Source organism: Sinocyclocheilus grahami, unplaced genomic scaffold (genome assembly GCF_001515645.1).
Source record: "Sinocyclocheilus grahami isolate Dianchi unplaced genomic scaffold, SAMN03320097.WGS_v1.1 scaffold41.1, whole genome shotgun sequence".
NCBI lineage: Eukaryota > Metazoa > Chordata > Actinopteri > Cypriniformes > Cyprinidae > Sinocyclocheilus > Sinocyclocheilus grahami.
In genome coordinates this window covers 930,232-947,896 of record NW_015505220.1, presented here as the reverse complement: position 1 = coordinate 947,896, position 17,665 = coordinate 930,232, and the positions used below count along the sequence as shown (strand labels likewise).

The following is a 17,665-nucleotide window of genomic DNA, read 5'->3' as shown; positions in this document are numbered from 1 at the left end:
GAAATAAGTGTTTTGTGGTGGCACCGAGCAGCCCTGGGTCAGGGTGTACTTGACTGAGAGACGGATGCGTATTAAGATAAATCACTCCGCGGAACAGCTGCAGAGGCCGAAGGTCACACATCAGACTCACCCCGTGCCGACTTCCTGCTTTACCGCTGTCAAAGGCCAAAGCCTGGGCCCCATATATCTGTACCATCACCACATCAGCCAGTCTAGCGCCTCTACATCTATATCCACTCGCTCAAGAGCAGTCTAGATCTACAGTGGGTGCCATAGTGCAAAAATGCTTATATTTAGCATTATTTTGAGCATTTTGATGGAATTTTCATTATAAGGTTTGAGTGAAAAGTTTGAGGTTGAAATATCCTTTTCTTTGTATTGCTTTATTAAAAACCACTTTCTGCAGTTTTCCTTGTTTCGAATGACACCTCGGCCCACCATGAGAATCCCACGGCCCACCTTAGATCTTAAAGCTAAAGCCGGACCTGGAGGACTTTTAGACCCCACCGTACACCAGTTCCGGCGTAAACCTTCCCGTCCGCTAAATGTCACCCAGCGTTTGGGGAAATATACCTGCGCTCTCATTCATAACACCTGTTTTGTATTTCACTTCCCAAACCGGCACCATCATCACCCTAATTTCTTTAAGAGGGGATTCACGCTACATTGCACTGTGTGTTTCAGAAAGCATAATTGCCATGCAAATTCCAATCAGCGAGATTTATGATATTTATTTATTTTTAAAGAGGAAATGTTGTTTTCTGTCGAGTTACGCAAGCATTCATGGATTTAGCCGACAGCTGTTTAGCAGCGTATTATTTTTTTTTGCCACGCAGGTGGAGAGAAAGTGAGAAAGCGGGAACGAGAAGAAGAAAGACAAATCTTTTTGGAGGCATAAATGCATGACGGAGGACGCGTATTGTGTTTACTTGTGAGAAAATGAGGGAAGGCAGGTGAAAAATATGTGTCTGTACTTGTTCAGATTTAAGACCCGCAAATTTGCACCCTATTTCAATTTGCCTGCGTGAGGCAGCAAGTGCAAATAGCTTACTGAGGGTGAGATTAAAGCAGAAACGGAGGAGAGGGGCATAAATCTGACAGGGCTGACTTGTACCGTCATGTAAGCGTAATGACTATCACACTGAATCAACTGCCGGAGCTCGCGGCAGCTTAACACGGGGAAAATTTGCCTGATGTGTGTGCGCGAGCGTGAGCTAAACTCTCGGCAGTAATACAGCCGTACCGTGTGACTACATTTTATAGTTCATGAAGCATATTAGCGGCGGGCTGTATCTGCGCCCCATTCAAAAGGTGATTTCAATTTCAGATGCTCATTTTTCATGAAGATAAATACGCCACGTGTCGCAATTCCCCTGAAGTAAATATTGCAGCAATAGAAGGCTACTGGGGGACGGAGGCGGAGACGCAAGTCTGACGTGTTTTTTCTTTTCTTTTTTCCATTTGTATGGTAAGTGGCGGGACTCGTGGCCTATCGGGGAACAAATTGAATGCTTAATCTGCAAGCATGCAGATGGGACCCAGCGTTGTAGTCTGAGACCTGTCTCTGGGTAAACTGAGAGTTCTCCTGCGTGCACGAGAAAAGCTGATGTTCGGTCTGTTGGGGCAGGGTAACAGCCATCAGAGGGACAGCAGCTTTGGAATGCATGTCTCCTTCTCCGCTTCCTTCCCTGTCTGTATTTCACTCCACTTCAGACCATTTATCCCGCTGTGCTGCGAGCACTTTGTCATTCCCTCTCCCGCCCGTTTGCTTTTAAAGCATATGAGTCGGATTCTGTCATCTCGCCACTTCCTCACAGAACTCGTACTTCATCTGCTGCTGCTTAAATGTGCATTTTATGTGAAGGTAGTGGGTCAGACATGAAAGAAAAAAAGATATCTCTTTAATGCCTTGACATCAAATAATGACATCAGTGAGGCTAAATAGAGAGCAAATTGTTCGACCTAAAACTATGTTAAGGTTTGGCAAGATTTCTTTAGGAGACTCATCTGAGACAAAGTTGATGCTAAAATGATCCATAAATGAGAACTCCTATAAGTTCCGGCAGCAATGAAAGAGCAACTTATGAGCAATAAAACTGCATTTGGGTCACCTAGGAGAGAAAAATCATAACTTTGAATTTGTTTAAAGGGGTCCTATTATGCTCTTTTACAAAGTCTTGATTTTGTTTTGGGGGTGTACTAGAACATGCTCTCATGCTTGGTGGTTCGAAAAATGCATTATTTTTCACATAATTTACATTATTAAAATACCTTTCTCTCCAGGCTGGCACAAACGGCTCGATTAGTTCCGGCTTTGATGAAGGTCCGCCTTCCGAAAAACAAAATGTGTTGTGATTGGTTAGCTGTCCCAGTGCATTGTGATTGGCGAACAGCTTAGACGGTGTTTCAGTACTGCCACGTCCCCTTGCTCTGTCATTCAACAAAAACTTTTGGGCGAATCCGGCACTGTACTCCCTCATGTTGTGGAAGCTGTCCTCAGTAAATTGTCCAGCACACAATAGCAAATTGGGGTTATAATGCTCAGGAACAGAGTTAAAAATAAATTGCAACCACTGTTTCCTGACGTCATCCGCTTTCGGAAGCCCAAACAAAGACGTTTGGGCATGGAGGTGAAAAAAAACAGCGTTTTAGGCGGCCGCGCACCGGACGAGAAGCGCAGCGTCGCGTCACGTCTTTAAAATTTGAATACATTATTTTCTGAGTGTAGGCACACCGGCGGCGCCGTTCGGCGTCTGTCCGCAGCGCCCAGCTACGTCGTGTTATACTTGTAAGAATTGTTCTAGACATGCCGAAAATTTGAAGCTACAGCACAGCAGCTTCTTCTTCTCTCTCTGCCAAACTCTGCAGCATCATTTCTTCTTCGTCGTCTCGTCTGATGCGCTCACTCAACCAAGCGTTCTAACCACAACCTCGCCCCTCCCCACCCCCCAACCATTCCAATTTCTGTAGGCGGGATTTCCTTGTAATGATATTCCAATGAGCCGCTTTGTGATTTCACAAAGCCCGGAAAACAAACGCTGTAGTCCAAACGAGTCGTTCGTTGTAGTTCTTGAAAAGGGATTTAAAAAAAACTAAATATCTCCCTTTGGAGTGGACTTTGAGATTTGTAACTTTCTAGATCTTTTTTATGCCCAAACATACACACTACACACTGACTAAAATTAAAAAAGTGAAAAAGCATAATAGGACCCCTTTAATATATCAGTTGTTTCTCGTAGACAGTAATGAGAACAACTGGAGAGGAAATCCAGAAGATTTTTATCCCACATAAAACCGTCAGAGTTTTAGAAGATATCTCAGCAATATATCAAACTGTGCTCAGGTTTGTGCTCCAAGAATGTGTTTAAAAAAATTATTTCTTCCAGCATTATTATTTTTTATGGAATTTTAGATTAGACAATGTCAATACTTCATGGAGTTCTACATTTTTTCTTTTTCATTTCATAAAATTTTTTTTTCTCATGGAATGTTTAAACTTCATGGAGTTCTTAGTTAAGTTTCATGATACATAAAAGAGCAACTTCTGAGCAATAAAATTTGCATTGTTGTCACCTAGGGAAAAAAAACTATTTAATATAGCAACTGTTTCTACTAGACAGTAATTTAGATCAAATTGAAAGGAAATAACGTTTTTTTTTTATCTACAGAAAAGCAGTGTTTCAGATGAGATCTCTGCAATGTCTCAAACTGCACTCAAAATATTTCAGTATGAACTCAAACATTTCTTGTTACATTATTCCTTTCTCATGTAATTTCAGGAAAGACAATGATTATACTTCAAGAGTTCAGTTACATCTCCTGAACTATAAAAAAGCATCCTCTTGAGCATTAAAATGTTATTTTGGGTGTGATTTAAAAAAAAAGCCCCCATATGTGTTGGCCTCTGTGTGTGTGTGTCCCATCATCATGAATGTGTGTGTGTGTGTGTGAGAGAGAGAGAGAGAGAGAGAGAGAGAGAGAGTGCTCAAAAAAAAAAGCTTTCTCCTGACGTATTTTCCCACCATGCTGAGCTCCTGCTGGAGCGGGCCGCACAGAGGCCTGCTTGTGTCGCACTGATGTCATAGGCCTGACCTGCCTCTGCTGTACAAAGGCTTTAGGTATCACTGCCTCTGTTAACACAATGCCCATTCAAGCAGGTTGCTTTGCTCCTGCAAGCCTAAAGAACAATGTTATTTTTTGTTTCAGCATTATAAAGCTGGACTTTTGCAGGAAACTCAACAGACAAAACCTTTATCAGACGATGCTTCGGGAAGGCTGGCAGTATAATCCGCCTCCATTAGCCTTTCAGTGTGTTTCTCTCTGTCTTTTTTTACCTCTTTTCCATCTTTCTCGCTCACTTGCTCTCTTTCTTGTTGGCAAGAGATGAAGAGCACATTCACAGGGGTCAAAACAAGACAGCGTTTCTCTGCATTAATAAACAATGTTTTTTTAAAACCGTGCAGATATTAAAATACATCAGCATGAAATCGACTATATTTGCTTTCTTAATGCACATTCCCGCGGTTATTTTGCATGATTCATTAGTGCATGGTATTTCGAATGTACAAATATTTGTGTTCATAATCTTGCATCAAAATGTGGGCCGCAATTTTAACGATCTAATCAGTTCCTGATTAACGAAATCAAGTTTCTGACTAAATTGGTTTCTCTTTGAATATCCCATTCGCTCTTAAATATCAGATTACGGAAGTAAAATAGGTTGTGAATGATGTTCCATTTCAATTTCAAGTGCTGCTTTAATCATCATGTATTTTAAAATGAAAGGAATGGCATTTCCTTTCAGATTGAGGATTTCCGAGTTTCCAAGGCAGAATCCCTTTTCCTGGGATCTGTCCACAGGCACGGCCGGCAAAACGGTGACAATGTAAACCTCTAATATATTTGCTTATTAGAATTCTCTGGATTTCAGTCAACAATATGAAAGCACCAAAGGCCTCTGGTCCTGCCATGTACAAACACACTCTCAGTGTGTGTGTGTGTATGATTCATTCCGGTGCAGTTTTAGTCCTTATAAAATATTCATTTTGGTTGTGCAGGGTTCTGTAATTGCCATCTCTCAGACTGAATAATTTATACCACGCGCAGACTGACAAAGCTACGCCATACGGCCATAGATGAATCAGGAACAAGGATCCGTGCTGCCAGCCGCATTATTGTTTCACAAATATGGCACTCACGTCATTTCTGGACAGCACGGCACCTAATCCGGCTTCTCTTCATTTGTTATTTCATTTCACCCGCTCTGCTGTTTTAGCTCTTGCATTTGCCCTTCTGTCTCTTAATGACTGACCCCTCGCTCTTGCAGTACGGTGCACCGGGTAGCACTAATGCACCTTTACCCTCTCTCTCTATGCATGCTTCCCTGTCTGTCGTTGTCTTTTTTTCATGTGTGGTAACTACTTCACTCGTATTCACTTTGGAAACATATATTATACATTAGGAATAAAATGATGTACGTTGCTTGTAACAACCACTTTATTTGCTCTTCTCTTTTGATGATTTTACTGTTCAGACGCTCTTTCATAGCTCATGACATTATTGGACAGCAATGAGATTAACTAGAGATCAAATAAAGATTTTTGCATCAATCTCCTTAGAAACAGACCCCAGTAGTTTTACATATGCAGAGTTTAAGAAGAGATCTCAGAATTGCCAGACATCTATTTGTATCCCTCCTAAGAAGTTTTAGCAGAAACAGTTGATACTTCAGTGAAAATCCATTAATTGAGCAACGAAAGAGCAACCAGTGAGCAATGCATCTTTTCTCAAGGTTGATCATTTAGTGCGTATGAGTGTAGTATGAAAAAAGGCCCCAGTAATCTCACATATGTAGAGTTTAAGAAGAAATCTCAACAGTATCTCAGTCTGTCCTCAGATTTGCCATACATTTTGTCTATTTATTATTTCTCCTACACTCTTAAAAATAAAGGTGCTCCACGATGCCATAGAAGAACCTTTTTGTCTAAATGGTTCCATAAAGAACCTTTAACATCTGAAGAACCTTTCTGTTTCACAAAAGGTTCTTTGTGGCGAAAGTAGGTTCTTCAGATTACAAAAAGGTAAGAAAGAGATGGTTCTTTAAATAACCTTTGACTGAATGGTGCTTTGTGGAACCAAAAAAGGTTCTTCTATGGCATCGCTTGAAGAACCTTTTGAAGCACCTTTATTTTTAAGAGTTTTAACAGAAACAAAGTTGAGACCTAAGTAAAACTTTGCTCTAGGTTGGTAAATCTCACATATATAGAATTTAAGATGAAATCTCAGCTAAAAACAAATTTGGTACTTGATGATCAAACTCTTGAGCTCCCTGAGCAACACATGAGCAATAAAACTTTCCTCTAGGTTGTTCATTTATTATATATGAGAACGGTTTGAGGCATTTTTGAGATCCTAAATTGTAGAGGAGACATATGAGATTAAGCATAATCACAGTTTGTTCTCCATTCAATCTCATTGCAATTTAGTGGAATGGATTTAAATTAGATATTAAAGAGATCTCATTTCTGATTGTTTTCTTTGAGGTCCCTCCCAGCTTAGCATTCGTTGGTGTTATTTTGGTGACGGACTCACTTCCAGGCTCTAAACTGAAGCGAAGCTTCTGCAAAGTGACCCGCACATCCTCTGCTCATGTCCATTATGGAAATCTATTAGCGCCGATCACCCGCCGCCTGTCTGGGGGCACGTAACAGCCCCTCAGAGTCTCTGATTGCGCTACGGCGAGCTGATGGATGACTTGAAAACGCTCTGATGTAACAGCATGTCCCCTCTCTCTCTCTCTCTCTCTCTCTCTCTCTCTCTCTCTCTCTCTCTTTTTCTCTGTGTGGTTGTTGACATGCAGGAATAATGACATGGACGAAGGGTTCACATGTGCCTGTGTCATTAGGCTGCATTACCTGTGTTAAAACCAATAACTGCCACTCAGAACTGGATCCACATTAATCATTTATAATGTTTTAATATGTTTTTAATCAGCATCGCTGAGACCACAGCCTTCAGACATCAGGCAAAGCCGCGTGTGTGTGTGTGTTCCTCCATGGCCTGATTTGAAATGTGCTTTTTTCACTCCTCTCTCCTTCCTGTTTTTAATTAATAATTAAAATCGGCAAAGATGACAGTTCCTAATTAGGGCTGTCTTGAAAGAATGTGGGAATGTATGAATTTTAGATGGGGAAGGAGAGAGAGTCGAGAAAGCGTAATGAACACACAAGGAGACGTCTGGAGTAGAATGGAGACACAACAAACAAAGAAACAAACAAAATAGCGATGTTAGCGAGTGAGCATTAGGTCAGAAGGTAAAGACATCCTTGGCCATGTGTGGTCAATCTTCAACCAATCAGAAGCCATATTGAAACCTACCACCACAGACCCCCTCCCCCCCCCGCTCCTTTTCTGCCCCTCACCTCCTCCCGAGGAAACTTGAGCCTGTATCCCAACATCAAAGAGCTGAACGTTGGGATGGAAAGAGCAAGAGAGGTAAAACATGCATAGCCTACTACCCTTTTTCGACAGAAATAGTGCTGGTTCTCGGGACGGGGGATTTGTGGAGCTCTTTCAGAACTGACCTGCATTTCCATTGACTCGAGAGCTGAATGATGACGTAATTCACTATTTTACTACATAACTTGCTATAGCAATTTATTAATGTGATGTTTCCAGAGGATATTTTATCCAGTATATTTAAATAATTTGATATAGTGTCTTTGTGCCATCACAAGCTGCTTTAAATTGTTTAAATATTTAACAAATACAATTCATTATGAAATAAGTGATGTTTTAAATTTTTTTATTTGTATTTAATAATATTAATAATCTGTATATATTATTATTAAGTTATAATTGTTATTTTTTTTTATGTGTGCATTTAGCTATAGCTTAAACATTGCTGAAGGGATTTTGTTGAGTTATCATATGAGCAATAAAGTTTTGCATTTTTTGTTTAAAAAAATAAAAAAAATAATTAAATATGCAGCACAATTAATATGTGCATGCTTGTAAATATCATTTTTAAATATTTAATGTATTTACTATTATTACTACTTTTTAATAACTACAATTATTACATTATAATTTAATTATTAAATAAAAACTGTAACTAGCTTAAAACAAGGAGTTTTTGTTAATTATAATGCTAACAATGTAGATTTGTTTTCTGTTCTTGTCTTTTACTAAATTTATTTGATGTATATATTATCTCACATAACACCCTGTTATTGAATAAGGGGCACAAGAGGCCTGATTTGCAATGGTGAACCTCCACAAGAGGCTTTTATACACCTAAACCAGAAAAAAAAGTGGTCTAAGGGGAGAAAGAGAGGGAATGGTAAAGGATGGTGAATGGAGGAGGGCGACAGAGAGAGAGAGAGTGTTTAATGAGGCCCCAGTCTAAGACAAAATGCTGTGATTGACAGAAGCAGTGATCTGTTGGGGAAATAATGTCAGAGGCATGTTACACATTAGGAAAAACTATGGAGGAGAGGATGAATAGAGAGAGCGAGAGAGAAAGGAGGAGAGAATGTGCACACCAGTCTGGGTCTGGTACAGGAGTCTGCCTGAGGGAGAAAACACACACACACATGCACACACACGACAGGAACACGTCCCAAAAACACTTCTGGCATAAATATGTTTAGACAGATGCTCAGATATGTTCAAACATACCAAATTATGTCTCTTCAACAACTTTGCGTGTTCAGGTCACTTCTTTCAGTAACACTTGAATCCTGAATTGAACATATTTAAACCTGTTTAATTAAAGAGAGCATTTTTAATACTTATATTTTTACATTTTATTAAGTAGATTTCAGCTGCGCTTGTCTGTGGCGGTGGCTGCTTGGTGCCAACTTCAAGTTTCTATGATATTTTGGGCTCCTCAGGTTCCTCCTTAAGTGAATGTCTGTGGTATTTTTATGCTTGTTTTATTGTCTGCCAAGTGTAAAGTTTGTCTGATCGCTTAGAAAAGAAATCGCACACCAGAAATGGTGTAGACGAGTTACTCACCAAAGTTCAATACTTGAGGTTAAAGGTTTTGAAAAATGTCTCTCTGTCAAATGAGATGCACCCACGGACCAATCAGACACAATCAGACCCATCAGCCAATCAGAAGCCAGAGCTGACACAAGGAGCTTGTGCATTTTGGAAATGCGATCTGTATTGACCTGTGTACCGTCTCAGCTTCTGGACCTGAAATCAGCAGAATGTACTCTTGTAAGTGTGTGTGTGTTCTGTATTGTCTGGCTGGCTGGGGTCTGATCAGCTAAAGTTGCTTGGTGATCAATACTCAGCAGAGTCACACAGCTGTGCCCTAACCATTAACGCCTGAGCAGCAATTAGTGTCCACACTGACCGCTCACACACACACATACACACTCCCATCTGCCATTGTATTTCTTTACCTCTCCTTACATCCACTCATCTGTCTTGGGACGACAGGAAGAAAAGCAGTCGCAGGTTTTTTCCAATCTTTTGTCTAAATCGACAACATTAGACAACAAAACAAACACAATACGATAATTTATGGAACTGACAAATATTTCGACATGTGGTATTAGAGCTTGCTAGATTTTAGTTTTGTCCCATATGAAAGAAATTAAGATCTTTTTAATATCTCAGATATTTCTCCTAGATCATTCTCCTATATATATATATATATATATATATATATATATACATATATATTAGTGTATAAAACAGTATATACAGTATACATACTCTATATAGAGTATATAGAGAAATATGTAAATAAAACAGATTATGATTTACAGAAAAAATACTATTTGTGAGTATATTTCTAAATACTATTGCTAAGTCTTTCTACTTTAAAATGTGATGTTTAATTAAATGTGTTACTTGCTGTTATTTTGTAATTATTTGTGAAATTTACTAGCAATTTCTGAGTGAAAAATTTTCAAAGTATGTGAATAGAATTTGATGTAGAAGCAGTTTTCACTAAGAATCTGCTAGTACATTTCTGAACGTGTCAAGTAGCACACTGAATTAAACATGAAATGTAATGGTGTTTTCTTGTGAAAAGTACTTCAATAATCGTGGTTTCATTTACAACTTAAGAAAATCATTTACAGCGTGCACCCTTTTTTTCAGTGAAGATTGATACTCTTATTTTAATTCAACAATTTACTCTTTATTTTGTCAGTAATTTTAAGATATACATAAAATCTGAGTTATGAAAGTGCAATAATACTTTCCTCTGATTTTCAAATTGTTAATTTTTGTCATCGCTGTCATCTGTAGTTAACCTGCTACAGTTTTCATTGATGATGCAAAATGCATCGATAGTTCAAGATGATGTACAAGAGTAACCTTACAATTATGACCAGGGTTATGGGACAGAAGCATCACCCCCTGCATTTATTTGTTTTTGCGTCTTTTGTGCTGAATGAAGTGGGATTAGTGTGAAGGAGAGGCTGGGAGGGGGGCTTCTCCTTTGAATGAGGGCAGGAAAACGATCCAATGATGGTTTGGGTTAAGATAAGAGCTAAAGGCTGTTATTGAGCTGATGTGCTTGAAACGTACCTCTTTTTTCCTCTCAATTACCTCAGTCTGTGAAGCCAAAGTCCTTTCAAACGACAAGCCCCCCGTCTTCTTTCTCTCTCGCTCTCGCTCTCTCTCTCTCTCACTCTCACATGCGCTCGTCCGCCACCATCATAAGGATTCGGCCCCTCTGGTCAGAAAGAGCTGTGAAGGACAGGTTGTATTAATTACTCCGTGCCAGCCGGCCAGATCATTTTATCACAGATTTGTCGACAAGTTGCAGTGGAAGCTAACAGTCGAATGCCTCCGGTGAAGAACAAAAGCGAGGGAAGAAGGGTCTCTGATGTGAAATTAAACACGTCTGTTTTGCTTTTTTTCCCCCTCCGACAAACCAAATTCGTGTCTTGTGTAATTGATAACTGCTTCGGCCAATTATTTTGCACGTTACAATACACAGAGGCCCCCTTTCGCTGCTACAGTTCTTCCATAATTAGCTATGCTAATATCCCTTTATTGGCCTTAATATTGCTCAACATCTCCATGGCATCCATAGGCCACCAGAGTCCTGTGTCCTGTCACAAATGCTGATTATTGAGAAGGATAGCTTTAATCAAACATAATTGCAGTTAATTTTTTCTTCCCTTCCTTGCTCTCCGTTGCCAGCATCTAATGCTGCGTTCTCCTTGATATTCCATTAAATGACTATTTAACTGCCTTCTTTATTTCCGACGGTCGCGAACATCGCCGCAAAGTTCTGGAGTCATTTAGAGAGAGCAAAAGGGAGAGAAAACCGTGTGGCTGTAATTGCTTGCCTTTTCACAAAGGACTAATTTACTCAATCCCCATGCAGAAGTGAAACTGCTCTAATTCAGATGAAATTACGGTGCTGTTGTGGACAGCAGCTGAATATCATTGTGCTCAGAAAGCAGCGGAAATTCACTTAATCAAACTCGGAGGTAAACAGACCCCAAGCGAATGCGCGCAACCGCTGAACACAGTCTTAATGAGAGCGTGTGTGTTTTTGAACGCTTTTATACGTTTGCCTGTTGGTGATAATACCCTGCAATTTCGTTTATAATTAATCTAATTTAGTGATTTTCTTTGACATTAATTGTAAACATGTTTGGCTATAATAGGTGATTTCATTTTTTTATGTCATTTACAATAGAATGACAGGAAATTGTTGGAGATGGACTGAAACCTGCACTGTTCACATGACCATATATATATACAGTATATATATATATACACATGTATTTTTATTTTTGTACCACAGCTCACATTGTAAATGTACTTGAAATGCATTCCGAGTTTTATTATGTACCTCTAGGGTTCTTCATGTTTTTGCTGTATCTATTGAAATTGATGCGGTCCATCTCACTTTCAAACCTCCGAATGGGTGCTTTGCAATAATCTTTGAGTTAGCACAAGTGTGTCCACCTGTGTACATGTGTGTGAAGCCATTTGTTTGTGGCTATAGAGTGAGGAAAAAAAACAAGTGTGAGAGAGATAGCGAGTGAGAGAGGTAAATAAAGGCTATATTTCAGGCTTGATTTACTCCGATACCTGCTGTGAAACATTACAGCTCTATGGGGAAATAAAGACAAGGGCCGCGAATTACAGCTCGTAATACTCATTCTGATAATGGCCTGTCCAACAACTACCATACACACACTGTACACAATTAAAGCTTTAATGCTTTAATGACGGCAGACGCGTTTTTGGCCTCTTCTGGCCGTTATGACTGCCATCTTTCTTTACGCCTACCCTAGCAATGCTGAAATTCACTTTTTATTGACGCCGGTCACAAAAATTTTTCTGAAACTACCAAGGCCACCTTCGGGGCCCTTGCTTCGCCTTTCTCCGACTTTTCCTCAATCTGTCTCAATCCTAAACATTCCCTCTCTGTCGGGAGGAAAGGGTGACTGTATATAAATGAGAATTGGAAGTGGAGGGGTGTTCAGGGTTACAGATGTCATTTCACACAATGATATATTGCTCGGCTCGCGGTCCCATCGGAGAGTCCGAATGAGAGACTTCATCCTGCATACACACACTGTTTACCTAGTGAAATACATGTGTTAACTCAACACTGAACACAATCTGCAATGCATGACACAGTAGCGTGGACGCAAGCGAGAACGAGGGACCTTTACGCCGTACGTATTGCCTCTCAAGGGTTGAAACGCTGAGGTAAATATTGGTGGACATGGACATCCATATACAAAGACAAATTTCCCACATGCTGGATATTTCTGGATGAACCGTGGCCCCTTTTAAGAAAAGTTAGCTCACTCTGCGACCATATTGGTGTTTTCCAATAGGTCAGACAAAAATTTCCAAAACTGTTTGTCAAAATTGAATATGCATATGTCAAATCTATCTATCTATCTATCTATCTATCTATCTATCTATCTATCTGTGGTTCTGTCTATCCATCCATCCATCCATCCATCCATAGTTTTATCATTCCATCCAACCATCAATCCATATTTTTATCATTCAATCCAACCATCTACCTATGGTTTTATCTATCTATTGTTCCTTCCATCCATCCATCCATATATCTGTCTATAGTTCTATCCATCTATTTTGTTTTTTCCCCTCTATTGCTGCAAACAAACGGCTTTAAAAAACGATTTATCAAAAACTCAGTCGGCTCTTCTGACTTCCATTGCAACTTCTCCCATATTTTTTTTTTACAAGTGGTCCTCCTCTTTAACAAACCACTTCCTGTTATGCAAGGAGTGTGGCACCAGCTGTACGAGCCTTCAACTTCCTCGTCATGTAAGCCCTCTTATCCATCTCCCTTCTCTTGAAGGACTCTTGAAGTGTCTCTTTACCTCTTAAAAACACCAGGTTTTAGTTCTTGAGGTGCGCGTGTGCGAGGGCCCGTCCGATGGGACCTTCTTTGACTCTCGTGCGCACATGACATTTGCCGAACAGATTATGCAGTTAGTAATTTGCGCAATAATTACCGGGTGCTGTTGTCGTGGTGGCAGGGTGTGTCTAATTGTCTAACAGGACTGTAAGTTTGCGGGCCGCTCTCACCTCGTTAGGTCTCCTACCCCGTTCGCCGGTCCTCGTCTGTGATGAGCAGGGCTCAGGTGTGCTGGTTTACCTCCCCATTGAGCACGTTAAGCCTTAATTACAGGGTAGAACAGGGGAGGAAAGAGGGGGGCGGAATATTAACTGACTTCCTGTCAGTGACGGGCAGATGGGTTCTGTGGGGAACTGTGGGATTTGGATGCGTCAGCCACACGGACAGACTGAAAAACAGATAAACAGAGAGACAGGGAGGTCGTGGGTGGGTGAGGAACAAAACACTAATGATCATTACTCTGAGGGGAATTATCTAGAAACAAGGTGAATCCAGCTGTCGGTTTGATCGCGCTTTTGTGCCAGTCGTGTTGTATGAGGACGTCCTGGACTTGCTCTGCTATGAAGTCTACGTTTGTGTTTTGTGCTATCGATTTGTTCCCTGCCAGTTTTCTCCCGGTTTTGTGCTGGATTGATTGTCTAACGTGGAGTTTTCCCTCTCTTTGTCTTCTCTTGCAGATTCTTTTTGAAATTCTTCCTCAAGTGTAATCAGAACTGCCTGAAGAATGCAGGAAACCCACGGGACATGCGCAGATTCCAGGTAATGTTTTCTTTTTCTCTCCACACACACACACATTCTAATGTGAAAACAGGTCGCTTGCTGGGGTAGCTGTATGGTGTATCGCTTGATGGATATATTTAAACGTCTCCTCCAGAGATGCTTCGATTCTACAATTCTGCTGAAGCACATTCCAAATGTTATGCACATAAAAATAAATCTTCAGTATCTATCTATCTATCTATTCTGTCTGTCTGTCTGTCTGTCTGTCTGTCTGTCTGTCTACAATTCTATCTATTGCTCTATACATATTTTCTTATGTAAAGGTCGATGCTCCACAAATGTATCTGCACTATATCTATCTATCTATCTATCTATCTATCTATTATGGTGTGTAAATATCAGATAAATGCCCTACTGCCGGTAGTACCTAAAGATCCCTGTTATTATGGCACATTACTTAAAAAGCGGAGGTTGCCCCTTAACACTGGACAGGGACGAGGTTTGGCATTTTTACTACAATAGTAATCAAATAGGAATTTCATTTGGGGATGTAGTTTTGGACCAGTGGAGCATTTTGAAGGATTGCATTAAGGTCATCTTCTAGCCTGTGACCTGGTCACACCATTGCACCACTCCTAGCTTGCTATCTCAAGGGGAAATGGATGCTTTTACAGGGATGTGATTTACAGCTTCTGGTGCTCTAAGCCTCATGTCTTTTATGTCTGCTTTCAAATCCATGACTACTGCTGATAAAACAGCATTTTGTTGTGGAAATGACAAGGATTCGCTTTAGGTCCCAGAGTCCAGAAGTATGTTTTTTCTTGAATTATCCACAGAATGATAACAGCCTTTTTTTCTGCTTGATTTTAAGTTAGTAAACACCTCAAAATCTCAGTTAAGACTCTGGAAAAACAACAAAAACTAAGTACCACCAACAAGTTTCTACTGCTAATTGCAATGTCTATGAAAACTTCTGCTTTGGTTTTAAAAATGTTATATGTCATTCTATCATCCTATCATTCAGTCTATCTATCTATCTATCTATCTATCTATCTATCTATCTATCTATCTATCTATCTATCTATCTATCTATCTATCTATCTATCTATCTATCTCTGTCTGTCTGTCATTCTACAATTCTATCCATCACTCTATACTTATTTTCTTATGTAAAGGTCTATGCTCCACAAATGTATCTGCACTATATATATCTACACTACTTTCATTAATTTATATACCTCTATTTCTATGTGTTCCCATTCAATCACAGAAGGCATTATTAGATAAAGTACACAGAAAGGCCTCAGCCTTGGACTTCATTACGTGTGTGTGTGTGTGTGTGACAGCTCCGCTTAACCCAGTGCTGCGAGGATGTGTGTTTATATACTTGTGGTTATATAGATGTATTGTCGAGTGGGCAGCAGTGGTGCAGCCGTTTGCACAACTTTCATTTTTCATGCTTTGGAACGTCAAGTGTCTTCACTGATATTGATCCATGCTTCCAGAGCAGAAGGTCAGAGCCGGCGAGAGAGGAAGTGTCCTTTCTGTCTGCACGCCGAGTAAAAGAAACATCCGTCACCGCGGATGTGCCTCCCCACAATAAAGTCACTGGACCTCTCTTTCTCTCGCTGTAACAGCATGTCTGGGTTTTCAACCTTTTTACACTTCTCTGCCTCAGCACCTGGATTAGGTGTGTGTGTGTATGGAGAGCCATACTAATGCCACTGTATCTTCAAAGAGCACTCGTTTCTGTTCGTTCATTCACTCTGACTTCTCTCTTCTCCACCAATCGCTGCCTATGGAATCTGTTCTTATCTCCTCAAAACTTCCTTCAAGGAAATATCACCCTTCACAACCAAAACATTCCCTTCTACACTCCACATTCTGCTGTTTTTACTCCAAATAATTTAAACAACCCTGCGGGGAGAGCTTATGACAGCATCACTTTTTTGAAATCATAATCAGCAGACAATTCCAACCAAAGGCAGCCTGTGAGACAAATGACCCAAAGCCGTGATGCCTGTCAGTCTGTGAGCAGAGTCCATTAACAAGACACCTCTCCTCCAGCACTAACCCTTAAACTCTGCTCTGCTAAGCTAAATGCCACCTCCAGAATAAATTTCACTCATGTTCCTTTCTCCATGATCTCATGGCAAGGTCGTGCTTTTGGGGTCCCTGTCTTCCCCCATTTGCCATTCCATTTTCTTTTTCTTTTTTTCCTGTCCTGTCTTTTCCTCTATTTTTCCTGAGAGAAGTATACATCTAGAGGTCTATTCACACCATCTCTTTTTGACAGGACAGACATTTACAATTGTATTTAATGCAAAAAAGGCTTCTGAACCTAATTCAATAAAATGTAACTGCCATTAGTTTCGGCTTTTTATATTCACTTAGTTTTTCTTCCTATTCCAAAGAAGTATTTTGTTTTTTAATTATATTTAAAATAATTATTTATATTTTGTTCAACGGTTAATATTATTTAACTAATAATTTGTTTTATTTATTACTTGTTATTTATATTTATTTATCATTATTACTTCATTTAGTATTACATTTTTGTAATAATTGATACAATAAATAAAATGAATTAATTTAATAAAATTAAAAAAATTATAAATTAACATTTTTGTTTAAATTGTTTTGATGCTGACTAATTGATTTCAGTATCCAAACAATTTAAACTGTATCTATCGTTTTTCTTTTTTTTTATTCAAAATTGATTTTTTTAATTATATGTACTTTTAAAATTATTTTACAATTGATTTTTATTGATAATTATTACATTTTAAAATGTTATTCATTATTTGTATTTTTTATTCAGATTTTTTGTCAGTTGGTTCAGTGCTAAATAATTAATTTCAATATCCAAATGTTATCCTTCTCAATCAATTCGGCAATGCATAAAGTAGTTTGTGAACATTAATTGCGTCTTATTTGTTGTAAATAGGCCTCAAGTATCATTCTTATCGTGACTCTTGATTGTGAATGTGACAGAGGGAATATTCCAGATTGTAACTGCTCCACTTCTACCTCGGACCCCCCACAATACGGCAGCCCACCCCATCCGGCCCCTCTTCTCATTCAGATGCTAAACAAGCCTAATTCTCTCAATGCAACTGTATGGGCAGCCCTTTAGTAAACAGATCAACAAAAACAAAGAAAACCCCCTCATCTGCTACCAGAGGGTCTCTTCTCAAATTATCTTTTTCTTTTGAGGATCTGCCACCCTTCTCCATCACAGCCCTTACTCAGGCTGTGACTATTAAGATAAAACAGCTAATCAATAAATCTATAGATCAATGTAATGGGGTGAGCTAGCGATCTGTGGGCCGGAGGCTGCATTTGAGTGGCTGCTAATGGATGATGGAGCAGATGAGAGACTCTCCGCTTATTTCTGTTCACCTTAAGTGGCAGATTAAACACTAATTGTAGCCTTTTGTGAAAAAAAGCCACAGTGCTTCAAAACGGAGGCCTCTCTTTGATTGACAAGGGCTTGGCTAGTTCTTCTCAGACAAGCCTCTCGTCCTTTATCTAACACGCGCACTCATGTAACCG

At 39.6% G+C, this 17,665-nt stretch overlaps 1 protein-coding gene across 8 annotated transcripts in view; it reads left to right on the top strand.

Moving 5' to 3' along the window:
- Positions 1-17,665, top strand: part of LOC107582179 (transcription factor COE3) — a 97,913-nt gene that overhangs the window by 44,586 nt on the left and 35,662 nt on the right. For all 8 annotated transcript variants that reach the window (XM_016267925.1, XM_016267923.1, XM_016267920.1 and 5 more), the window contains exon 7: positions 14,068-14,149. In XM_016267925.1, the coding sequence (XP_016123411.1) occupies positions 14,068-14,149 (82 nt within the window). The remainder of the gene's footprint in view (positions 1-14,067; positions 14,150-17,665) is intronic.